The sequence below is a fragment of the Elephas maximus genome, chromosome 26, assembly GCF_024166365.1.
Source record: "Elephas maximus indicus isolate mEleMax1 chromosome 26, mEleMax1 primary haplotype, whole genome shotgun sequence".
NCBI lineage: Eukaryota > Metazoa > Chordata > Mammalia > Proboscidea > Elephantidae > Elephas > Elephas maximus.
Window position 1 is genome coordinate 14620036 of NC_064844.1, and position 26902 is coordinate 14646937.

The following is a 26902-nucleotide window of genomic DNA, read 5'->3' on the forward strand; positions in this document are numbered from 1 at the left end:
CCATCAGTGGGTCATATAATTAATTTAGTAAATCTCAACTAGCATTTTTTTCCAATGAAATAAAACAGAAAATGTCAAAGTACAAAGTAACATTGTTGTTTCAGCTTTATACACTTCATTATACAATTATTTCAATTTTTATATATATGGCACAGGTATGTACTGCATCACGATAAAAAATTTATTTCCTATTTGTGGGTCAAGGCCAAAAATGTCTAAATAATATTGGCAATCAGAACTAGTGAGGAACGGACAGAAGAAGAGGTAGGCAGAGGCGATAATTCACAAGAGAGCCTTGTAAATCATAAGGGCAGTTGAAAAACCTCTAAGGGGTGAAAGCAGGTTAATGACACATGCATATTTGTGTTTAACCATTTCTTTTTAACCTATTACTTTTTCCAGTGTCTTTTATTTTTCATTACACAAGCTTCCACTGGAGGGCAACAAATACTTGGTGGGAAAAGTAGTCTCCCAAGAAACCTGAGAGCCTGAAAATATTTGTGGGCACATTCTGTCCCCAAGAGGCATAAAAGGGTTAAGATAGCTGGCAGGAGTAAGATAATAGAGAAAGCCAAGACAAGGGGCAGCAAGACCAGTTCAGAGGCGATGGAGAGCTCAGGTAAGAAATGATTACAGCCTAGACTAGGGTGGGCAGTGGGGATGGGAAGCTGACAGAGGTGAAGAATATTTATGATGTAGAATCACTAGGACTTGGTGACTGAGTGAATGCAACGAGGGAGAAGAGAAGTATCAGGACCGATTCCCAAGGCTTAGGCAACTGGGTGGACAACGGGACCACTGACCGAATTGTTTTTTTAGGTGCCGAGGAGCCCATTCCAACTCACAGTGACTTTCTGTACAACAGATCCTTTCCGGTCCTGTGCCATCCTCACAATCATTCCTATGTCTGAGCCCACTGTTGCAGCCACTATGTCAATCCATCTCATCAAGGGTCTTCCTCTTTTCCGCTGACCCTCTAATTTACCAAACATGATGTCCTTCTCCAGGGACTGGTCCCTCCTGACAACTGAACTAGACGACACTAAAGAGCTTAGAGAGGAGAGGATGAATTCAGATGAGACACTGAAAAATAGGTCCACATGGGAGATACTCGGCCAGAATTCCCATATGGCAATAATCAGATGGGCTGACCAACATTAGTCAGAACATCAGTTCTCTAGTTCACCAAAGTATTCCTTCACCACTGTTTTACTCATCTGTTACCTGCTGGGCCCCTTTAGGCATCTATGCTTGCAAACCTGTTTTTTTCCACCACTGGCAGCAGCCAACTAGGTCACAGATCCCAGCTTCCCACTTCAGAGAAGGCTTTCCTAGACCTATATTTGGCAAAGATGAGGTTGCTAGGTAAATTGGCTGTAATTGCACTTAAATTACTAGTAAATGTCTTTTCTCTCAAATCATTTACAACACTTTATTTAAAATAACTGAAAGTAATTAGAGATGGCTTGCAAAATAATTAAGGGGCAGCCACCAAGGCTTCCTAATCAAGTTAAATGAACCAGAAACATGAGAATCAAAATTAACTCTAGGGCAGTTATGAACAGCAGATCTAAGGAGCCTCTTTACATGTGTCCTCTGACCCTAACTCAGACCCAAGACCTAGTATTAGTCACAAGCTAAATACACAGACCTTCCAGACACAGCCCGTATGGTTGGGGAAATCACCCTCAAGTCTAAACTAAGTATTAACATTTTTCATTCTACTAACAATTTTGGCAAATGCTAACAAAAGGATGTTTCAATTATCAAAGATTTAAACAATTCATTCTATGCCCACATTCTCCTGACTCATTTTACATAAATTCCTTGTACCATTTATTCCAATCTGTAAGTATTATTAAGTATAATTAAACTTCATCTGGCCCTTTTAATAATATATTTGTGAAAAGGGTTTAAAAGTCTATGTAGGTGAAAAAAAGGGCTGGTAAGATACCACTAACAAAAGTTTATAATAAATATTCATATTAATATGGGCTAGATTAACTAAATCACCAAATTAGCAAAGAAGGGGACAGTAAGAGTACAGGTAAAACATCAAAATAGTTTCATCCTTCCCTAGTGTCAGCCACTATTGGCCTCCTTACCTTTCCTTATCTCCCCAGCCCTCTCCCCTCACTGATTTTTTCTTTCAGATTCCCTGGTAATGTAATCCCTTTTTGTCAAGCACAGGCACTTGCCACAGCCCCATCTGCAAGTCATACTTTCTCTGACACCACTCCTCCTCTTCATTTATTGCTATTGTCATTCTGACAAAATAGCACTGCTCTTCACCTTTCTCTTCTGATCCCACTGACTATTTACGACTATCTTCTTCCGCTTGTTGTTACCTCCTAAGGTTATTCTTCCTTTTTCTCTCACCCATCACGTCTTCTAGCAATCTTCTCATCCGATCTTTGGTAGAGCATAATTTAAATGTCTTCTTTCCTCTCTTTCCATTACTACTTGGATAATCACCTTCGCATTCTTCAATCTTCACCGTCAGTGATAAAAGCTTTTGCATTACAATTACATTCTTGGGCCAAGAGTCATATTTATCTCTAGGGAGCCCAGGTGGGACAATGGTTAAGTGATCAGCCCGCTAGCCACTCCACGGGACAGAGATGTGGCAGTCAGCTTCCATAAAGATTCCAAAGCCTTGGAAACCACTCCACGGGAGAGAGATGTGGCAGTCAGCTTCCATAAAGATTCCAAAGCCTTGGAAACCGTATAGGGCAGTTCTACTCTGTCCTAAAGGGTCACTATACATTGGAATCCACAGCAATGGGCTTGTGGGTTTTTTATCTCTACACTGCTGTCCTTCCATTCAAGCCACCCTGCACCCAGATCACACTAAACATTTCCAACAAAATGGACTAATTTATCACCAGAATAAAAAGCAAACAAAGCTGGTGAGAATCCAAAAAAATTTTCATGTCCGTCTTGTTGACTGGAACTGTAAATTAGTACAATCTTCCTGGAAAAGTAACTTGCTAACACATGTTAGTTGTCTTTAAAATGCAGGCCAAGAGGGGGGTAAGTCTAAAAGGATAACAAAAAATTAAGTAGTTACTTTTCTGGGGTTGAAATGGGCACTGACATTTTTATGTTATTACTTTTATCATTACAGTAAAATATGTGAGAGCTGGAGCCTGTGTAAGGTGGAAACCTGTCAGAGAAGGAAAATTCAAAATACTTTCTGCTAGAAGGAGTGATAAAAATGTGGTAAGACTGCACCCTGTCAAAGGCGGAAAACTTTCAAGACCCAGAAAAACAAGGCAGTCCTGTTGAGTTCCGGCTCTCGCAGGTTCCAACGAAAAAGGAAAAAATACATAACCCAGTCCAGAAATTTTAGTAACAGAAAATGAGAAAACAAAATCAAAGCCCCAGCGAGGTATACAAACCTTTAGCAAAGTTCTCGCATAATAACTTTCTGGAACTTTGAAATAATACCAATAGATGTTGGCTAAATATAAACTAATGAATCAATTCTAATATCTAAAATAACATCAAATAAATGAAAGTTAAATAAATGACAGCCCCTAACAAGGAGTACTATATATGCATTTATCCTACCAGTATATCCAATTACCGTACATTTTACATACAGTCAGTGCTGCTATAATGCAATATCTGTATTCCTAAAAATCACAGTGCTACGCAAAACTGCGTGATAAAAACCTCAGGGCTTACTGGGCTCCGCTCCCAAAACCCAGTGCTGTCGAGTCGATTCCGACTCATAGCAACCCTATACCAACACGTGAAAAAGACAGGAACTAAGAGAAATGGTAGCACACTTTTACACGTGTTAAATGGCTAAGGATTATGTAAGTACTACAATAAATAAGGCACTTTACCTTACCTTGCAAAAGACCTGAGGTTTGCTTGTGGAAGGAGACTTTCCAAAGGGCTGCGGCTAGGAAGCTGTTGTGAAATGGTGGAAGGAGGGTTGTCTGAAGCTGGTTGCCAACTTTTAACACCAGCTGTGAATGGGTACTGCTCATCCTCACACACACAGGGACTGAGGGGGCTGGCAGCTGCTTGCAGAGTGTGTGTGTGTTTATGTGTGTGTGTATGCATGTACACATCTGGGGAGAGTTTTCTGCATTATCTAGCGTTTCTTGCAGACAAAACCGTGCATAAGCAAATGTGAAATTCACATTATGCACAAATTGTTCCCTAATGTGTCAACCATATTGGGACAAAGTCACACTTTCAAAACAAGCATTACAGCAGAATTGACTCTATATATGCTGCCTAAAGACTGAAATAACATATCAAAATGTTCGTAACAGTTATCTCTGGATGGTATACCACCACCTGTGCTGACCATCTTACCTACAAAGAACATGTATTGCTTTTTATAAACTAACCAAACCCATTTCCATCGAATCAACTCCGACCCATAGCAACCCTACAGGACAGAGTCGAATTACCCCATACGGTTTCCAAGGAATGGCTGGTGGATTTGAACTGCTGACCTTTGGTTAGCAGCAAAGCTCTCAACAACAGTGCCGCCAGGGCTCCTTTATAAATAGAGATATTTAAAGAAAATATTTCCAAAATACAGTGCATAACCAAATCTTAAATAGTAACCTTCACAGGTTGAAGTGCTGAGTGAAGCAGATTCCTTCTATTAGCCACCTCTCCAAAACGCCCTATAAACTGCATTTATACTCTTATCTTCCACTAAGAAGGAATTTAAGCAATCAAGTAACAAATGTGGTTATTTATTAGAGTATCATATTACCTTATTTAGGGTTAAAACACAACAAAAATAAGCACGAGGAGCTATAGAAACTACGGAAACGAACTTCTAACTCCGCAGGGAAGGGCCAGGGAAAGCTTTACAGGCAGGGTGACGTTTGAACTCAGTCTTGGAAAGGTTATAGGGGTTCATCACGTGGACATGGTAGTGAAGGAAATGTAAGACAGAAAAAAACATGCACAAAGCATCCAAGGGTATGGCACATCTGGAGACAGGTGGGACTGTCCTGAGGCAATGCGAGTTGGTAAGAGGATAGAGGGGAGGCTGAACAGAGGCCAGTCATGTCAGGAAGGGGGTTTCTCCCTGCAGGTGATGGAAGCAACTAATGCGTTTTGAACTGAAGGGGAAGAACTGACATGATCAGATGTGCTAAGAAAGATTACAATGGCTTCAGAGAGGATACAGAGAACGTTGTTGATGTGTGCCATCCAGTCGATTCTGACTCAGAGACCCTATGTGACTAGTAGAACTGCCCCACAGGATTTCCTAGGCTGTGATCTTTACAGAAGCAGGTCGCCAGGTCTTTCTCATGTAAAGCCACTGGTGGGTTTGAAGTGCTGACCTTTCAGTTAGCAGCCCAGTGCTTAACCGTTGTGCCACCAGGGCAGGGGAGGGAAAACAGCAAATGTGAGGCATTTAAGGAGTAAGTTAAACAGAAAGGGATGATTAATTGGCCGTGGGGAGAAGGAAGGGTAATACCTCAGCATGATAGCTGTGACAATAGAATTCATCATTAAAATAATCTGGAGGTCTAGAGTTACTGTTTTAAGCACCATCACAGATTTGCCCGAATGTAGAATACTGTTAGTTTAGGTTTTGTCCCAATTGTTTAATATTAAGCGGTATGAGGAAGAGGGGAGCCAAGCCTCTCTTTTCAAATAGTTATTTCTCACAGAATAAAGATGATTTAGAGGAGAGCTTCTATCATTTTTTTTTTTTAATCATTCAGTGCAAAGCTCCTTTCTATTCTGTTGCTGCCCCCTGCTGTCTTTGGATTTCCTTTCTTTTTTTTTTTCAGGAATAACATTAAACCTAGAGCTAACTGAAAACATCACAAGATAGTAGAAAAACATACTCAACGTCCAGCAATACAGTAATATATTTTAAAACTTTTAAGTCATGATTTTGCTTTTAAAGACAATCCATTTGGTTTATTTTCTTCATAAATCAGCAGGCTAAGGAGCTATACTGAAATATGCAAAATGACACGCTTCTGTTGTTTTTTTAGAACTCAGTTGGGTTCCCAATGACCAGGGTCCAGCCAGAGCCTCAAATGTCCCATGTAAAAGAAAGAAAAGAACAGCTCTGAGCACCACACCAAACAGGCACCCTGTCTATTTCCTAGGCTGAGTGCCTTCAAAAACCCAACCTGGGCATCAGTTGCCAAACCTATAATGTGAAGCATTTGATTCAGACAATTTCATGATCTCTTGCAGGTCTATGAAACTTAAGTGTAATCCAAAAAAAGTAGGGGATTACTGACTTATAGAACTCTGGTCAAGGACCTTAGGCCAAGCAAACGCAGGATGCTTAAGGAAGAGAGCCCAGGTACCCTCAACATCAATTCCTAACTTCTATACTTACTCCAAAAACCCTGGTGGCGTAGTGGTTAAGTGCTCTGAAACTCTGTGGGGCAGTTCTGCTCTGTCCTATAGGGTAGCTAGGAGTCAGAATCGACTCGATGGCACAAGGATTTTTTTTTTATACTGATTCCTGGTGGTGTAATGGTTAAGTGCTTGGCTGCCAACCAAAAGGTCAATGGTTCAAACCCACCAGTCCCTCTGTAGGAGAAGAGACCTGCTCCCATAAAAATTACAGCCTTGGAAACCCCACGGGGCAGTTCTACTCTGCCCTATAGCATTGCTGTGAGTCAGAATCGGCACACAACAAGAAGAATCTGTACAGGCGCAGATCGCCGGGTCTTTTCTCCTGAGGAGCAGCTGGTGATTTCAAACTGCTGGCCTTTCAGTTAGCAACCAAGAGCTCGCTTAACTGTTGTGCCACCAGGGTTCCTCTGTAAAGGTTAAGCCTAGAAAACCCTATGGGCAGTTCTACTTGATCCATGGGTCACTATGAGCTGAAAATTAACTCGACATCACCTGACAACAATGTTTATCCCTGGGTGGAGCAAATGGTTAACACATTCAGCTGCTAACCAAAAGGCTGGCAGTTCAGGTCCAGCCAGAGGCACCTGGGAAGAAAGGCCTGGTGGGTATTTCTAAAAAACCAGTCACTGAAAACCCTGTGGCGCACAGTCCTCCTCTGACACACATGGGACGGCCGTGAGCTGGGAGCACAGTCCTCCTCTGACACACACAGGACGGCCATGAGTCGCGCGCACAGTCCTACTCTGACACACACGGGACAGCCGTGGGGACGGCCGTGAGTCGGGTGCACAGTCCTACTCTGACACACACGGGACGGCCGTGGGGACGGCCGTGAGTTGGGCTCGACAGTATGACAACTCGCACTGGTAAACTTATCCCAGGCAGTGAGAAAGATCACCCAAGGAATGTGTAAAGCAGTATTTCACTTTGCCCCCATTGGGGGGAGGGCTTACATATGCATTTGAATAGCTAATGAAAGTTGAAAGTCACAGATCCATCCCCCAGGGGATGAAAACACAGACACACACAGACACACACACACATTTCAGGAGGCTTGCAAAAGCCCATTCCAGGATCCCAGCTTAAAAGTTCCTGGTATTGAGTGAAAAGGAGGCAGAAATAGACCTCTGGGGGAAAAAACATTAAGGGGAAGGCAAAGAGAGAAATACTCCACAGAACAAGAACTTTGGAAAGGAATAGCCCACAGAACGAGAAGAAAACCAGGAGCAAACAAGTGTTTACTATAATCCTAGGGGGCATTTCAGGAAGGTCAAGGTTGCCAAATTCAGCAGCGAAGCCCAGTAATATAAGGACTAAGCCATCCATGGTCACCGGATTTAGTAACAAATAGGTCACTTATCAAATGCCATTTCAGTACTGTGGTCAGGGCTGGAGGCCAGTTGAGTGAATGGAAGATGAAGCGCAGGCTTTCAGAAACTTGGCTAGGAATAGGAAGTGGGGGAGAGAGAGGCAAAATCGACTCAAGTGTAACTAACAACAAAAGAGAACACAGGTGAAAAAATACCTTTTTTTCTTAATAGCATAGCTGTGACCGTTTTAAAGTACTTGGTGGTACGGAGCCTGTAGAGAGATTAATGAGAGAAGTGGGAAGCAGGGAATGACAGGGTGGGGTGGGGACACAGGGAAAGGAAATGAAGGGAGTTCCTAACTCCAGGCCAGTACTTTCTTAGGAAAATAACACTTTCCAATAAATTAAATGTCACATGCCCACATGAAGGGCATACCCTGTGAGGGGAGAGATGGATCAGGAGAAAAAAGGATCAAAATGCCTGATGGAAGTCGTGAGACTAAATTCTTTAGAAAATGTATCTCTATAATTAACAGTTGTATTAATCAGCTATATGTGACTTTGCTGACATTATTCTGTAACTTCGCTTTAACTTCAACTGTTAAAAAGCACCAGGACCCTTTGTCTTAAACTTCCTCTCATAGGTGAGCTGTGAGGGTTAATTCTAGCAGGCCTGGAATTGGCCTGTGCTGCTTTGTCAAAGAAGTCCCTGGGTGGTAAAAACGGTTAATGGGCTCAGCTGCTAACCAAAAAGTTGGAGGTTCAAGTCCACCCAGAGTGCCTCAGAACAAAGGTCTGGTGATCTACTTCCAAACAACCAGCCACTGAAAGCCCTATGGAGCCCAGTTCTACTCTGATACACATGGGATCGCCATGAGTCAGAGCCAACTTGATGGCAACCGGTAACTTTGTTAAAGTTCCTGAATGGCAGGGACCCCAGGTCAAGGCATGAAACATACTGATTGACAGAGTTGTTTCTGGGGTCCAGGATGTTCAGGGTGGTTTGCACCCGCCTGTCAGCATTGTTTACTGTGACTGATGATTTGCACCTGGTCTCAGGGAAGTCCCTTAGAGGGCTCTGCTGTAGAGGCTAGTCACGTACCAGGAATATGTCCACGTGACCAGCAAAATATATAAAAAAAAGCCCAGCCAACACTCCATTTCAGGCTCCCTGGTTCTGAAGTGTTCCCAGCACACATCAGTGGTCCCTAATCTGAGAAAGCGCAGCTCAACATGGACCTTAATAAAAGTTAGGGGTCTGCAACCGGCCTCTCCTTGGACCCCTTACTATGAGAAGTCTGACTGTGATGCGTAGCCTTACTTGAATGCTGCTGCTAAATCATATCCTGCTCTCGTGATAAACTGTAGATTCGTAAGCATTATCATTTTGGGTCCTGCAAGTCTTCTTTAGCGATGGAGCCCAGTTTAGCCAGCCGCCCATTGTTAGTGCAATAGGCCCATTCATGACAAACCGAGTGATGCTAACATTCACTTCCGAAAAGCAGAACTTCTAAGTCGCCCTCCGCCAGTATTTACTAACAGAGCAGAGATGGCTTCTGCCATGTGGCTATCAGTCAACACAAACCTGTTATTACAAAAGCTTTAAGTGTATGGCATAGAAGTGAGTCACCAGCATCAACTTTTTAAGGACAGCACATTTGCCCAGTATATTGTAAGAATGAAGGAAAACAAACAAACAAAAACCCTTTCAATACCTTCATATTTTTCCAGAGCCTGTATAACGTTAGGGAGTTGATTTACACCCTGGTAGACTTGGTAACAGTTTTGTAAGTTTGCTGCTTGTCTTTGAAATTTCTTAGCAAGTCGGTTCAGATCTGGGAATCGACGAAGTAAATCTTCTTGTAAGATTTGCCTCAATTCTGCGTCTTCTACAAAGGCTTCCACTAAATTTAATCTGGAATAAATTACAGTAGAATTAATCTGAAGTATTTTAGCACAAAATTAAAATTTGTCAATTAGGCACATAAATCTCACCTAACTTGCGTAAAAATAGCAGTAAGGTGGAAACAACCTAGATGCCCATCAACAGACGAACGGATAAACAAACTATGGTATACACACACAATGGAGTATTATGCAACGATAAAGAACAACGATGACTCTGCAGGGCGTTATGCTGAGTGAAGTAAGTCCATCACAAAAGGACAAATATATGAGATCATCACTGTAAAAACTCATGAAAAGGTCTAGAGACAGAAAGAAACAATCTCTGATGGTTACAGAGGGATGGGCATGGAAAAACACTAAACAGACAACAGATAAGCGGTAACTTTGGTGAAGGGTAAGACAGTACACAATACTGGGGAAGCCAGCACAACCTGCACAAGGCAAGGTCACCTACCGGAAGCTCCATAGACACATCCAAACTCCCTGAGGGACCGAATTGCTGGGCTGAGGGCTGTGGGGACGATGGTCTCAGGGAATGTCTAGCTCAACTGGAATAACATAGTTTATAAAGAAAACTTTCTACATTGTACTTTGGTGAGTAGCATCTCGGGTCTTAAAAGCCTGTGAGCGGCCATCTAAGATACTCCACTGGTCTACCCTTCAGGAGCAAAGAAGAATGAAAAAAATGAAAGGTATAAGGGAAAGATTAGTCCAAAGGACTAATGGACCACATCTACCATGGCCTCCACCAGATTGAGTCCAGGGCAAGTAGATGGTGCCCGGCTACCACCAGTCTGCTCTCACAGACCACCAACAGATGGTCCTGGCCAGCGCTGGGGAAAAATGTAGAACAAAACTAACTCACACACACACAAAAAAAGACCAGACTTACTGGCCTAACAAAGGCTGGAAAAACCCTGAGAGTATGGCCCCTGGACACCCTTTTAGCTCAGTAATGAAGTCACTCCTGAGGTTCACCCTTCAGCCACAGATTGGATAGGTTCATAAAACAAAACGAGACTAAAGGGGCACACCAGCCCACTAGAAGGCAGGAGGGGACAGGAAAGCTGTTAACAGGGAACCCAAGTTCAAGAAGGGAGAGTGTTGACATGTCTGTGGGGTTGTTAACCAACGTCATAAAACAATATATGTGTACTGTTTAATGAGAAGCTAGTTTGTTCCTCAAACCTTCATCTAAAGTACAATAAAAAAGAAAAAAAAAATTTTTGTGTAAAAGCCTGAATCTGTTCTGAAATGGTAGTTTTTTTGTCCACAGAACTGTAATGCAAATATTTCTTGATTAGCTAACAACCAAGTCAATACCTAGTTTACCAGTGTCATGATTCTGAAATATCCCCAATTTTCTTTGACTTTTTATCAAATACATGCTTCCTAAACACAAGGAAGAATTCCATTATTGAGACATTGCTTTTACTGACAAAGTCCCTGGGTGGTACAAACGGTTAATGTGCTTGGCTGCTAACTGCAAAGTTGGAGGTTCGAGCCCACCCACAGGCACCTCGAAATAAAGATCCCGGCAATCTACTTCCAAAATATCAGCCACTGAAAACCCCATGGAGCACAGTTCTACCATGACGCACGTGAGGTCACCATGGCAGGGGTTTGCTCGACAGCAACTGGTAAAACTGTATGCAACTGACGTGTCATTATAAACACACACAATCATGTTTAATGAGATAGAGCTACAGTTCGAGAGTGCTGCCAAATCTAGTAGTTATTCTACCAGGCTTGTAAATTTTCATAACAGCTTTCTAAAATGACCTCGAGAGGAAAATAAAAATTGAAATAATTTTGTTGCTTCCCAAAGTCAATAAAATTCCAGCTTGTTTCAAAACCTATACAACATGTAGCTCATATTGATGTTCCAATTTCTTGTAAATCAGTGGCTTTCCATGCTGTAATCTACCAGAAGGAATGTTTTTATATCACCACCCAGGACATGTATAAACCAAAAAACAAAAACCTTATTGCCCTTGAGTCGATTCCAACTTATAGTGACCCTGCAGGACAGAGAAGAACAGCCCCGTACAGTTTCCAAGGCTGTAAATCTGCCACATCTTTCTTCCCTGGAGCATCTGGTGGGTTCGAACCGCTGACCTTCCAGTTAGCAACCGAGCACTTAACCACTGTGCCACCATATCATTAAAACAGGTTTCAAAAAGACAATATGCACTCTTAACATATGTGATGCACTCTGATTACTTTCTATTGTATCTGACTTCTCAAAGCTGCTGGTTATGACATGCTACACTAATTCACAATCCCCACTGGGTCACAACTTGCAGCTTGAAAAACAATGGTATAAATTTTATGGAAGTAACAGCTGGGAGGTAACTTGTAACGAAAACGTTCCTACTGTATACTCTAGCTATGGCTTTAGAGAAGCTTCTCTGGAGGCACGGGCACAGCAGATAATCCACAAATTGTGTGAGCAGTAAATTAACCCTCAACTTACACAGGAACAGGGAAAGGAAACAAACGAGCTTCCTAAATCTCAATTATTTACTGGTCTCTCCATCAGCAGTTAGAATCCCTGCATCATCGAAATATTCACCCAATGAATCATGAGGGAAAAACATGCCGCCCTGAGAGTAATCCCACGAGTGTACACAGTCACAACAGGCCTTCTCTACCTGAGCACTAGTGATATTGTGGGTCAGATCATCCTGCTTTGTGAGGGGTTGTTTTGTGCTTGTTTAAGAGAATCCCTGGCTTCTACCCGCTAGATGCCAGCACCACCCTCTCCCAGTATGACAACTGTAATGTCTCCAGACGGTGGGGGGCTGCCTCACATTGAGAGTCACTGATCTAAAGGAACCTGAATAAAAATTCACCTTTTAAAAGGTGAAAATGAAGAGAAAACTAAAACTCCATAGAATGTCAAGAGAATATCCAGGCAGCTGGCTGCAGACACATTTAATAGAGCCGACGCCAAACCACTGGAAAAATTACCTGCTACCAAGTTTGTATTTCGAACAAGTCGCTGGGATTTAAGAAGACCTGGTGGCTCAATGGTTAGGCGCTTAGGTGTTAATCAAAAGGTCAGTGGTTCGAATCCACCAGTGGCTCCACCGGAGAAAAGACCTGGTGATCTGCTCCTATAAAGATTACAGCCTAGGGACTAATGGACCACAGTTACCACAACAGAATTGCTGCTGAGTCAGAAAATAAAAAATTCTCTCATACCTATGATACATAATCTTTATCCTCTTGTCTTAGTTCTCCAGAGCCCGTGCACAAACGGTGACACCTCTAGTTTGTCCTAACTGGTTTTGAAAGATAGCAAACCACTGCCAAATGATCGGAACAAATCTTTATCCGGAACTAATTCCCCCTTATCCATAGACAAATTCCCCACAAACTGGCTTATTAGATACAGTACATTCAATTCCTTTCTAACAACTTTCCTTTCGTCCTCCTCCTAAGCTCCCACATATACCACCAAATCATAACTGGGCTATTCAAAGGAACACTCTCTCAACCTTACTTTGAGTAATGTCTCAAAAAATAACTGCAAAAGAAAAACCTGAAGCTACTTTATTTACCATTTTCATTTGTAAAGTTCTGGTAAGAATATTAAGTAAGAGATAAAACAGCAAAGGACTGAAAGCCTTCTGGAAAATACAGCACAAGGCAACACACAGCCCCTCAGTCTTTGTTTATCATGAAAAGCCTAATAAATTGCTAGTTTCACAAGTCTATTCAGTATGCCATTTCAGAAATAATTACAGTGTCAGTTTACGTTTCTGGCTAAAAAAAAAAAAAGACTGCTCTGCTGTTTCCATGACAGTGCCACTTTTAAATCACGATTTTAGAAGTACTAGAGTTACTGTTGGCATAATATAACATGCCTGTCAATCCCTCCTTACACAACTGATACAACATGAATTTGCAAACTGTCTGGAAAGTATCACCTGAGATAATTTTTCAGGGTCAGTTAATTCCTAAAATTGTAACACTCAATCATGAAACTAATCATTCAATTTTTGGTATTTTTCAATCGACAGTCTGTCCTTTCTTTAAAATTAGCATTTCTGAGTCCTCATTGTAAGAAGAGTTGACTGGGATTGGATGGCAGCAGAATTTAAAAGGCTGAGAACAAATCTGGTAGCTAAGGAACTGCAATTACGAGCTCCTGATTCTTTATCTGTTCTTCACGTGGTTTAACGCAGCCAGAACCACTCATTGGATACATTGTGCTGGGCCTAAGGAAGATTAAAACAGAAAAAAAGAGTACGGCAAGATGTAACAGAAGAACATGTTTTAAAGAATATTCAGCCTCGTGGGAGGGAAAGGCATGCTTCCATTCTACCGTCAGCGTTGAGGAACAACTGAGACATGAAATGAAATGCTCCACGGACAAGGACGCGAGGGATTCCTACGGGGGTGGGAAATGTCCATTCGAAGTATTTCATCTGTGTGTACTGCGAACAGCTGGGATTCGAAGAGAGAGGACTTGGGGGAGAACACAACTCTGAAGCAGAGAAGGAACAGGAAGAAACTATAATCGGAGGTAAAATGGAGAGGTTGGCTTTGGAAAGGAACGGGGACATTCTTCTCAGAAAACATGAACGAGAGAAGGGCTAAAAAACAAATATGTTTTGAGGTTTTAAGCAGTAAGAAGGAGAGCATCTGCTTAGAGGAGAAGAGGCGGGGGTAGCAGAAGGCTCTTGGTTCAGTAAAAACATTTGGACTTGGTCACTGTAATGAGTCGTGTAATAAAGTAACACGAGGCAGCGATGAAGCCTAGATAGCTTGGTGTGCAATGGGTTCAGTCGGCATTGTGAGGCCTTCTTCAGCAACTAGTTTTTCCTCAATGGCTGTAATCTTACGGAGGTAAGTCACCTTTCTTCCGTGGTACCACTGGGCTGGATCTGAACTGCCAACCTTTCGGTTAGCAGTCTAGGGCAAACCATTTGTGCTGTCGAGTCGGCTCCAACCCAAGGTGACCCCACAAGTGTCAGAGTAGAACTGTCTCCACAGGGTTTTCAGTGGCTGATGCTTTCAAAGTGGACTGCCAGGCCCTTCTTCTCAGACAGCTGTGGACGGACTCAAGCCTCCACCCATTTGGTTGGCAGTGAAGTATGTTAATCGTTTACACCACCGAGGGACTCCAAGAAATTCTAGGGTCCCCACAAAAGCATGAGAACAATAGGTAGACAAGTGAAACGAAGAAGGGCTAACAGATGAGCCCAGGAACTGGGATACAGGGGCCTCCCCGAACCTGATTTTGAAAAACAGGAGAAAGCAGCAGGGCACCAGTTGAGTGGAAGCCCTCTGGATCTTCCTGGAGGCTAAAGCAGTGCTTGACTGTTTTAAAGAAACCCTGGGCCCACGGCATGACCTCAGACCTCTCCATTTCCTCAGGCCACAATGAAAACGCGACCTGGAGAGAAGCCTAGTGACCTGAGACACTGCTTCAGGAAGCATGACACAGCATCACACAAGCACTGCCCATGTCTAAATTGTGAGCATCCGTTCTTTTACTTGAAGACTTAAAATGACAAGAACTGCTACATGAATTTTATTAAGTTTTATGTAAAAAGAAACACTCAATTTTGAACTGGACAACAGTGAGAATACCAAATTCAACATATGCTAATTATCGCATCAGCAATTTCATAACTGTGAACAATTTCATGTGTTAGCATATATTCAATATTCTTCACAGAATTCAAACTTTGTAAAATGTGGAGAGCTTCCTTAAGGCCTCACAGGAATCTAAGACAAGACCAAAAAAAGCCCAAAAGATAAAAAGTAAGAGTCTGTCTGCTCTGATAGGGATCACAATAGAGGGTCCCAGACAGAGCTAGAGAAAAATGTAGAACAAAATTCTAACTCAAAAAGAAAGACCAGACTTTCTGGCCTGACAGAGAGACCCTGAGAGTTTGGCCCCCGGACACCCTTTTAGGTCAGCCATGAAGTCACTCCTGAGGTTCACCCTTTGGCCAAAGATTAGATAGGCCCATAAAACAAAATGAGACTAAAGGGGCACACCAGCCCACTAGACGGCAGGAGGGGACAGGAAAGCTGGTAATAGGGAACCCAAGATTGAGAAGGGAGAGTGTTGACAGATTGTGGGGTTGTTAACCAATGACATAAAACAATATGTGTACCATTTAATGAGAAACTAGTTTGTTCTGTAAACCTTCATCTAAAGTACAACAAAAGAAAAAAAAAAAGTTAAGAGTTCAAGGGTTATATGCCAACTCAAGGACTACTGGTACCTACCGGAAAATCAGTGAAAAAAATCATTATTATAGGCAGCGTTCCTAGTATAAATATGTTCTAATTCAACTGTTAGATAAAGTACTCCTTAAAGTAAAATAACATACCATTCTAACTGGAAATAAATGTATTAACGCCATGGCTGAACAGTCTCAGTGTAAGTAGAGTTTAATGAATGGAGAGATGAATAGTATAATACATAAAGCAATTCATGGATATAACTTAAATAAAAGCCAAAATAATACAAGTTTTATTTCTGATAAAATCCAATCTGGATGACACTAAACACAATTAGTACAGTAAGACAGAAGCAATACAGTACAGTAGTTAAGGTTATGGGCTCAGGAGTCACACAGACCTGGGTTCAAATCCAATCTCTACCACATTACAGCTGGTAAACATGAGGTGCTTTGCAAAGTGCCTGGCACACAGCAGATACCAGTATTATCACCCTCTCCCTCCTCCCGGTCTTTTTACAATAGTGTACAAGGAACCCCGTTTTCATCATTATTCCTGAACCTGACCTGGGGTGCAGTGCTTGACAAGATGTACGCACAAAACTCAAACATCTAGTCACATCTGTCAATGTCTATCTCCTCTAATAAAAAGAGAAGAAAAAGAGCAATCTTCGCTTTCCTTAATGGAATTTACTCCACAGCCACATACTTTAAAATTAACTCCTCACTCAAGAGATTTCTACTACTACTTCTGGAAAAAATCCCCCAAAACAATAAGGAAGGTAAGAAGCGGAAAACCTTGATTTGATGTAAGCACCACCCTGAGGGAAGATTAATCCTAAATGCCCAGAAGAGAAGGCAACAGATTTGCCCTAAGAATCCAGGAAGGCTTAACCCAGAAGGCGTGAGCCATGGCAGCCAGAGGATGCAGGAAAGGCGGGCGTGGGTGAGGAGCACAGCCTTCTCTGTATTCTGCGGAGCTGTGCCACTTGGCCTTGAACACCCAGCCTTCCTGCTTGCTGGTTTAAAAAAAAAAAACCTCAGTAAGATAAAAAGGAGAAAACAGTTCTACTTCCTCTGCAGCTGCAGAAACGTTAATTCATAAAACCGTCTTCACAAATAATAAGTCTTCTAAGGCCACCGGGAAAACTGGTGGTACAGCGGTTAACAGCTACGGCTGGACACTTCAAATCTGCCAGGTGCTCCTTGGGAACCCTATGGGGCAGTTCTACTCTGTCCTACAGGGTCGCCGTGAGTCAGGACGGACTCAACAGCAACAGGTTTGGTCTTTTTTTAATGGACTCAACGGCAATGGGTTTGTTTTTTTTTTTAAGGCCACCAGCTGTGGAAATTATTGCTGTGCCCTGTGATGATAATCCTTAACCTCTAAACAAAATCTATAATTCTGATAGTTTATCTTCTAAATAATATTAATTCTGGTAGTAAATGCTGACTATAAAGATAAAACAGTAACACTAAAAAATGCTTATGATAATATCCCATTGCTGCCGAGTCAATTCTGGCTCACATGACCCTATAAGACAGAGTAGAACTGACCCAGGGAGTGCCTGGTGGTGGATTCAAACTGGGTTAGTAGCCGTAGCACTTAACCACTATACCACTGGGGTTTCCTATAATGTAAGCATGGATAAAACCCAAACACCGAACCCTTTGCCATCCAGTGGATTCTGACTCATAGCAACCCTGTATAGAGTTTCCAAGGTTGTAAATCTTTACAGAAGCAGACTGCCACATCCTTCTCCTGCAGAGTGGCAGAGCGGCTGGTGTGTTCAAACCGCTGACCTTTTGGTTAGGAGCCAAGCACTTAACCACTGTGCCACCAGGCTCCTAAGCATGGATAAAACCAAAACTAAACCAAACCCACTGCCATCAAGTTGATTCTGACTCAGAGGCCCTAAAGGACTGAGTAGAACTGCCCCATAGGGTTTCCAACGAGCAGCTGGTGGATGTTAACTGCTGACCTTTTGGCTATTAGCTGAGCTCTTAACCACTACACCACCAGGACTCCAAAAATATATGTTCAGGCTGCCTTAAATCCTTTCTAGTATATCAAGGGCTTACTATGTACTAGACCCTATCCAAAATACTTTATATATATGAAATCATTTAATGCTCATAAACCTATGAAGTTGTTGCTAGTATTAACTTCATTTTAAAGACAGAAGAAACTAAGACACAGAGAGGCTGAGTAACTCACCTAAGATAACACAGCGAATAAAGTGGTAGAGCCATAATTTGAACCAAGGTACTCTGGCTGCCAAGTCCATGCTCTGAAAACACTGTACCACACCACCTTTCTAATAAAATACTACTTTTTTATAATGAAAAAAAAAAAATTATTTAGGAAAATAAGTTCTTTGAGGAATCTAAATCATTACTACTCTATTATGTAGCTCTCTGTGTAGTTAAACGCTAACATAGGTAAAAGATTGCATACTAGAATACCTGTTGCTGTCAAGTCGATTCTGACTCAGCAACCCTACAGGACAGAGTAGAACTGCCCCATAGAGTTTCCAAGGAGCATCTGGTGGATTTGAACTTAGGAACTTCTGGTTAGCAGCCATAGCTCTTAACCACTATGCCGCCAGGGTTTCTACATATTACAGTAAATGATAAAATTGTGTGGAGTAAATGCAAGTTACTAGAAGCTTACAAGACTCTATGTTAATAACATACCTCTCTTCTATTCTGTTCTTATCCATGAGCGGCTGCTTAATCCACTGATTAACCAATCTTTGTCCTTGAGGGGTTTTGCATTTATTCAGCAATCCGGCCAGAGACTGAGAGCCTGTGGTATCTTCAAGAGAACCCTAGTAAATGAAAAATCAAATAGAATGGTACGCTTATTAGTGAAAACCTTACATGAAAAAGAATTAAGTAATTTTGGAAACAAAAACACATACTATTTCTCAAAGACTAAACGAGAAACTTGCATGAAAGTTCCTTTTCCTAAAATCAAACTTTCAACCTGCTAATCTATATTTTTCCTGTACATTCTCCCCCAAAACAAGACTACTTTATAAATTACTGCCATTTTAGATATAAAACATCAGAGAATGCAATTTTAAAGAACTCCTGTTAATACATGTTATTCATAAAGCCTTGACAAACACCATTTGTACAGCTTATAGCTACAAAAATAAAATACAGCAACTCAAAACTATTCTAAGTATTTCAAAATATTTAAGTTTCTTAGTAAGTGTCTTCAGTATATATCAAAGCATATACTTTTTCATCACTCAATATTTTTAACCTCTGTATTTTTTTACCTGGAAAAGGTTAAGGGCTCGGACTGCGGCAATATCCAATTTCATGTACTGGTTGAAGTCAAAAGTAGTCAGTTCAAACTGTCCAAAGTTTGAATCATCTGATAAGAGTTCTAAAAACTTGATTACTGCAGACAACGATGCAACTGCAACCTAAGGTTAAGAATTAAAAAAAAAAAAAGACTCTTTTTCACTAGGTTTACTTCTACAGTTTTTTTAAAGCAAACGCCAAAATGAAATAAATTTCGAGCACTATCATTTTCCTTAGTGCTCCTTCCCAATCCAAAGTAAGAAAACTAGACGAAGTTTAAATAATCTCAGGATTAAAAACCAGCTTTCAGGAAGTGGAGATTTACTGTAACAGCTGCTCTAATAGCAAATGCCCATCAGGAGTAAAATGGTGATTCCGGTACGTTCCCACAGCAGGACACGTGTCGTTGTCAGGTGCCGCTGAGTCAGCTTGGGCTCACAGCGACCGTACGTGTAACAGAACAAAGATTTCCTGGTCTTGTAACGTCCTCACAATCATTGCTATGTTTGAGCCCACGGCTGCAACCACTGTGTCAATCCGTCTCATTGAGGGTCTCCCTCTTTCTTACTGACCCTCTACTTAACCAAGCATGATGTCCTTCTCCAGGGACTGATCCCTCCTGATAACACGTCCAACATATGTGAGACAAAGTCTCGCCATCCTTGCTTCTAAGGAGCATTCTGGCTGTACTTTTTCCAAGACAGACTGTTCGTTCTTGCGGCAGTCCATGGTGTATTCGATCTTCTTCGCCAACACCGCAACTCAAATGCATCAACTCTTCTTTGGTCTTCCGTTTTCACAGCCCAGCTTTTGCATGCATATGAGGCAACTGAAATACCACGGCTTGAGTCAGGTACACCTTAGTCCTCAAAGCCACATCTTTACTTTTAGCACTCTAAGAGGTCTTTTGCAGCAGATCTGCCCAATGTGATACATCATCTGATTTCTTGACTGCTGCTTCCACTGGCGTTGATTGTGGATCCAAGAAGAATGAAATCCTTGACAGTTCCCATTTCTTCACCATCTACTGTGATGTTATTGATCCCGCTGTAAGGATTTGTGTTTTATGTTCAGGTTACTGCAGAGCACGGCCACCAGGAGTCACTGTGTTCTTTGCTTTGTACACATAAGCACGTCTCTTGCTTAAAGAGAATTCAGCTTCATCTCCGGCATAAAACATCTCAAATTTTAAGAAAAGCAAAGCAGAGTGCTCCCTCTGGTTCCGGAGACCCCACTTATAGTCAGCAAAAATGGCCTTGGACCACAGCCTTCCAGGCTCATTTGCCAGTTTAGAAGTCCTATTCCCAGCAGGCCTCCGCAGGCTCCAAGACGGCGGAAGGAGCTGAGTCCTTTAACTTTTGAGATCTGACCTAGCTGGAGGAAAAAGCACTGCAGGGATAGCTGGTGTCAGAACAGAAGTGGCAGAGAAGTGAAAAGTCGGGATTCAGTATTTTCCATACAGAAGTTTCACTAAGACTGGGATTACTGCTCACCCATATTAGTTTAATTGTTAATATGAACAGTCAAATCAGGTTAGATTGTCAACAGAATCAAACTATTGCTTGATGAACAATCACTTCAAAATAATGACAGCCATAATGGCCTCAGTTCGTTCTAGTTTGAAATCTACTTTGAAAATGACAAGCAAAGTTTGTTGCGCCTTATATAAACACAGCCCTGGTGGCACAGTGGTTAAAGCACTCAGCTGCTAGCTGAAATGCTGGTGGTTCAAACCGACCAGCTGCTCCGCGCGAGGAAGATGGGGCAGTCTCGGCATCTGTAAACATTTAGAGCCATGGAAACCCTATGAGGTAGTTCTACTGTGCCCTACAGGGTCGCTACGGGTTGGAATCGTCTTGAGAGCAATGGGCTTGGGTTTTGGGGCAGGGGGTAGGTCTTGTTTAAATAAAAATTATGATTTTACTTCTCCATGATCCACAAATACCCTGTTCAAGGGTTTCCAATATTTTGAAAATTACAAGTATGGTCCAGGGGGATTCGAACAAGGTCTTGGAAGAGTACAGGGCTTTGTAAAGACCCAAGCACAGGTTAGAAAAACCATTTTGGAAGGGGAGAGAAAGGGGCATCTTCTGAGAATCAGCCGACAACCAAAGTCCCATGCTTAATGTAATGTCCCACACCTACACAGGTCTGAATTATCTAACATCAGCCATTTCTAAGCACGAGCTCATCTTATACGACAGAAGCTGCATTTAGAATCCAAGATGCAGTCACTTCGTTCAGACAAGGAGAGATGTGGCCTAGACCTTGGCCAGAAATCCCCATCTGTCAGGAGCTATAGTTTTGGAAAGCGCTTCCTCAAGTCTCTCTTATTTATTTGGGTTTCTTCATCCATAAAATACTGGCAGTGATAATGACCTTCTTGGGTTGTTGAAAAGAATAAATGAGGTAACAAAACAAAACAAAACCAGCTGCTGTGGGGTCAGTCCTGAATCCTGGCAGCCCCATGTGTGTCAGGGTAGTACTGTGCTCCACAGGGCTCTCCACGGCTGTGGGGTCAGCCCTGAATCTTGGCAGCCCCACGTGTGTCAGAGTAGTACTGTGCTCCACACAGCTCTTCACGGCTGTGGGGTCAGTCCTGAATCCTGGCAGCCCCACGTGTGTCAGAGTAGTACTGCGCTCCACAGGGCTCTTCACGGCTGTGGGGTCTTAGGTCTTTCTCCCACGGTGCCTGAGTGAATGCCAATCACCAACATTTCCTGCAGTAGCTGCTTAACTGTTTGTGCCATCCAGGGACACTCCCTGTGTAAAGTGCCTGGTGAAACTCTTGGGCTTAAGTAAATTATATTAAATTAAATTATTTTTCCTCTCCTTCTTCAAAACGTCTTATTTATGTTATCTTAAAGTACAAGACTATATTTTGGACCTTAAGCACCTTATTACAAAGTCCAGTTAAATTACTAAATTTTCAAAAGAACAGTATTTCTTCTGAAAATATAGTCTAAAAATCAAAAAATATATATATTTGCAAAAATACGTATTGACTTTAGTGATTTGAAAGATCTTCCCATCTGACATTGGCAGTCAAATTTCCTTTGACCACCTAACAATGATCGTTATGTTTGTTATGTGACCTGATACATTTGCATCTTGCAAAATATATTTTAACAATGCCGAATCATATTAATCCAGAGAAAAGCTCTAGTTTCTGTATATTTTAATTTTCATAACAAATGTAGTATGCTAAAGGAAAAAAAAAATGTCACCGTTTCTACCTGTTAATGTAAAATATTCCCAAGAAAAAGATAAAGGAAAACGTTACGACGTCACGATTACACCGTACCCTTGATGTGTTTTCAGATGCTGCTTGGGCCGATTAAATCACTTGGTATGCAATGGTTTTAGAGAAAATGACGAGAATGAAAAGACTGGAAAATGAAGTATGTCTGGTAAGTGAAAAGATGCTACAATTGTTTCTTTCCAATCTAAATAAAACTATTGTGACAGTGGTTTCAGGCAACTGGAAAGAGAAATTATTCTCTGGCTATAATGACTTCGTTACATAACCTGAAAAATGTAAGTATGAAAGCCCCTACAAACCTTAGATTTCTTTATGCTAAAATAAATGATTTACAAGTGGAAAAAAAAAAAGTTTCCAATATTTTACCAGAAAAATATATCTCTCAAGTCATCCTTACCTCCAAGATTTGGCCAATATGACAAACCTAAACCACTAAAAATCCCATAAAAGTTACATTGTTTGCATATTCATTTCTACTACTGATCATACATAACCAAATTTCGAGTCAAACTCCTCAGGTACACTACTTATTACACAATTATCTCCTAACCTCCAAAACAATCCTTTGAGACAAGTATTTTTAACCTTATAAAACAGACAGGGAAATTACCTCTCAGAAAGGTAGAGTGATTTATCAAAGACACCACCCACTGCCATCAAGTCAATTCCAACTCATAGTGACCCTACAGGACAGAGTAGAACTGCCCCACAGGGTTTCCAAGGAGCACTTGGTAGATTCGAACTGCTGACTTTTTGGTTAACAGCCAAACTCTTAACCACTGCGTCACCAGGCTTTCCCAAACACTCCACAGCAACTAACAGAGGTGAGATACAAAACAGGTCTCTCTTCCCTCCATTCACTATGCTAACTCAACTACTAAAGTGATAATAATTAGACTCTTTCAAGTGAAGCCATTAAAACTTTCCTAACCCCCAAAGATATATGTAGCTTAATACAGTAATATTATACTTACAAAATTACATTTAAACTTTTCCAATCATTTTTACAACTTTAATCTTAGATCAAATAAGTACCGTGTCATCAATCCACAGTCTAGGTTTTAAGATAAATGCGATAGAAGTAACCTTCTAAAAAGACAATATTATAATTTAAGAATAAATTCACATTTGCAATGGATCCACTGACCTGATTCTCCATTTCTGGCAAGACAGCACTATTCATCTGTTCTCCCTTTTTGGCTTTCAACAACCGGTTGAGATCCTGATAAATGTCTTTTGCGGAAAATTCAGCTCTTTTTCTGTCTGTGATCAGAATCCCTCCTCTCAGAATAATCTATTTTACGAGAAATATTTCAAATTACTATATTCAGGTATTACAATGAGAAAAGGAAGACTATAATATTGATGAATATAAAGTGCTAAGAGCTCAACAGATCGTTAGCCCACAATGACTTTTTATGTAACGTGCAAGGCAACGGCAACGTATATGCATTAACACATTTTTGAAAAATCTATAGACTAAATTTTAATAGAAACGTTAAATCACATTCACATGAAGCCTTCAAAAAAATCATCTCAACAGTAAAAACTCTGAACAGAATACTACTTGTGGAACGTGGTTTTGTGTCAACTTGGCTGGGCCAGCCGTGATTCTCAGTGGTTTGGCAGTTATGTAATGATGGAGTTATCCTCCATTTTGTAATATAATGTAATCACCTCTATGATGTGTTCTGATGTGATCAATCAATCAGCTGTAAGGGGAGTTTCCTCAGGAATGTGACCTGCATCCGATACCTATGGACGTTCTGGAAAAGCTCACTGGCTTTTGCTCACTCTGGACCCAACATCCAGCTTGTTACCATCTGACCTTCAGTTCTTGGGACTTGAGCCAGCAGCCTGCCACACTGCCTGCAGATCTTGGGATTGGTCAGCCTCTGCAGCCTGTGAGCCAGCAGCCTGCGGTGTTACCTGCCGATCTTGGACTTGTCAGCCTCCGCAGGCTGTGGGCCAGCAGCCTACCACCTGACCTGCCAATCTTGGTTTCATCAGCTACGTGAGTCAAGAGAAACCTCCAGCCTAACACCTGACATGGACTTGGGACTTCCAGCCTCTATATCCCCACATGAGCCATTTCTTTGACATAAATCTATTTCTTTGTAGATAGATAAACAGATTAGATGCTTCACTGGTTTTGCTTCTCTAGAGAACCTAGCCTAAGATACTATCTATGCTAAAAATGCCCATAATAGATTTGCTATCTTCCAAGTAGTGCTATAGGTATTCAAGGTTCCACAAAAAGAAAATAATCTTTAGAGTATACATCCCTTAAGAAACATCTAAATAAGCCATACAGCTAAACAAATAACAATGAGAATTTCATTAAAGTAAAAAAATAAAAGCATCACTCAAGTAAGAGGCTAAAATTACACCTGAACAATCAAAAACTAACCCTAGGAATTACATTTGCTTATTTGATAAGTCCATGCTAAATACAGTAATAAGTACAGTTTGCTTCCAAACTGGCCCTAAATCACCTCTTTTTTCCCCTAACTGTTAAAGCATTCCTTTTATCAATTCTAAACACTTTGAGGCCAATATCTGCTACTCTTTAGAAAGGAAGGGAAGACAGATGACGGGAGGAAGGAAGGAAGGAGAGGAAAGGGATAAGATCTGAAGTAGAAATGGTCTGAAAACAAGAAACCTCTTGTTCTGGTGTACTATTAAAAATATGAAGTTTTCTGTCAAAGACAAACATCAGGACCTTCCTCAAAATAAAACACTACTGTAATTAGATACAAAGGTTTTAGACTCCTTCATGAGTTTTTCTTAAATAAAACAGTATTATGTCCATTAAAAAGCCTTTCCTAGGCTTGGATTCTCTTCTCCTGTCACTAGACTCGGATTTCCTTACCTGCCTCAGTTTTCCCATGTCTCCGGTAGTCTCTCCTCCTGGTAAAACGCATTCCTTAGGTCCAATCTGAACCAGGAGAGCTTCAAGATTGGAGAACTGATCATTATCAGGGAACTCGCACAGTCCTAGCTTCCTCTGGATGGAGTCAACATACCCAACGCCAACTTGTCTTTGGCCATCGACTATGGATATTTTAATACCCACAACTCCAATGGACGACGACATATCATTGTTACCAAACAGAATGTCTTCAAACTGTGACAGATTGCCTGGAGAAGCCTAAGTAAAAATAAAGAAAAATTTTAAGAAACTGCTGAACTTTTAAAATTTTACTAGCAAATAAGAATTTCAGCTCCAGAGGGTTTTTTAAATAAAATGTCTCCTAATATAAAGTAATTGCTTGTAACAATATATTCCAATTATTACCATATTTTCTCTAAAGGATCCCTACCCTTTCAACTATTCTCAGAATACCTGGGCACATGTGAAAATAAATGTTATCAAAAGTGATTTCAGGCTTAGGACCATAGTCTCATGGGACAACTCAGTCAATTAGCCTAACACAGGTCACAAAAATCACGACTGGCATCCTAGTGAAGTGAGCAGCTTCTAAGCTCTTAGAAGGTTGCGGGTGACTATCTAACATACAAATACGGGTCTCTACCTTCCAAGAGCCCTGGTGGCGTAGTTGCTAAGAGCTCAGCTGCTAACCAAAAGGCTGGCAGTTTGAATCCACCAGCTGCTCCTTGGAAGCCCTATGAGACAGCTCGACTCTGTCCTATACGTCGCTGTGAGTTTGAACCGACTCAATGGCACCTAACAACAACTCTCCAGGAACCTGGAGCCCTGGTGGCACAGTGGTTAAGAGCTCAGGCAGTTCAAATCCACCAGCTGCTCCCTGGGAGCCCTATGGGGCAGTTCTACTCTGTCCCGTAGTGTTGCTATGAGTCAGAATCGACTCAACGGCAATGGGTTACTCTCCAGGAGTAAAACAGTAAAAAAGTAACCAAAAGCTCAGAGAAGAAACAAGTCTACACAAGACACAACCTCATCTACCCTGAGACCAGAAGAACTAGATGGTACCCGGCTACCACCACTGACTGTTCTGAGCAGGGTCACAATAGATGTCCCTAGATAGAATGGGAGAAATGTGGAACAGAACTCAAATTTTTATTTAAAAAAAAAAAGAGCTGGACAAACTGGAACAGTAGAGAATGGAGATGCCCCTGAGACTATCTCCCTGAGACACTCTTTAAACCCAGAACCGAGCCTATCCTCTAAGGTCACCCTTTGGTAAACAGTAAAGTGGGACATAACATGACTGAATAATTTGTGTAAAAATGGCCAAATGGGAACGTACCTTGCTGGGTAAACTTTCAACAAAAATTCAGTAATATATTATGTTTTAAAAAAATGTAATTTCAGTTTGAAATCTGGCAGCTGGGTTTACACACAAATAACCATTAAGGTTCCCAAACTGATAATCCTGTTAACATCATGCTTACATTTCCACATTCTACCAACCTACCTACTGTTGCTGTCATGGATTGAATTATGTGCATATCGACTTGGCTAGGCTGTGATTCCCAATATTGTGTGGTTGTCCCCCACTTTTTTTTTTGTGATTGTAATTTTATGTGGAGAGGATCAGGGTG

General features: G+C 41.4%; 1 protein-coding gene across 1 annotated transcript in view; it reads right to left on the minus strand.

Moving 5' to 3' along the window:
• MSH2 (mutS homolog 2) overlaps window positions 1-26902 on the minus strand; it is an 86327-nt gene that overhangs the window by 42858 nt on the left and 16567 nt on the right. The window contains exons 3-7 of the mRNA XM_049870337.1: window positions 25248-25526; window positions 23523-23669; window positions 19086-19235; window positions 18493-18626; window positions 9397-9596 (exon numbers count right to left, since the gene is read on the minus strand). Coding sequence (XP_049726294.1) covers window positions 9397-9596; window positions 18493-18626; window positions 19086-19235; window positions 23523-23669; window positions 25248-25526 — 910 coding nt within the window. The remainder of the gene's footprint in view (window positions 1-9396; window positions 9597-18492; window positions 18627-19085; window positions 19236-23522; window positions 23670-25247; window positions 25527-26902) is intronic.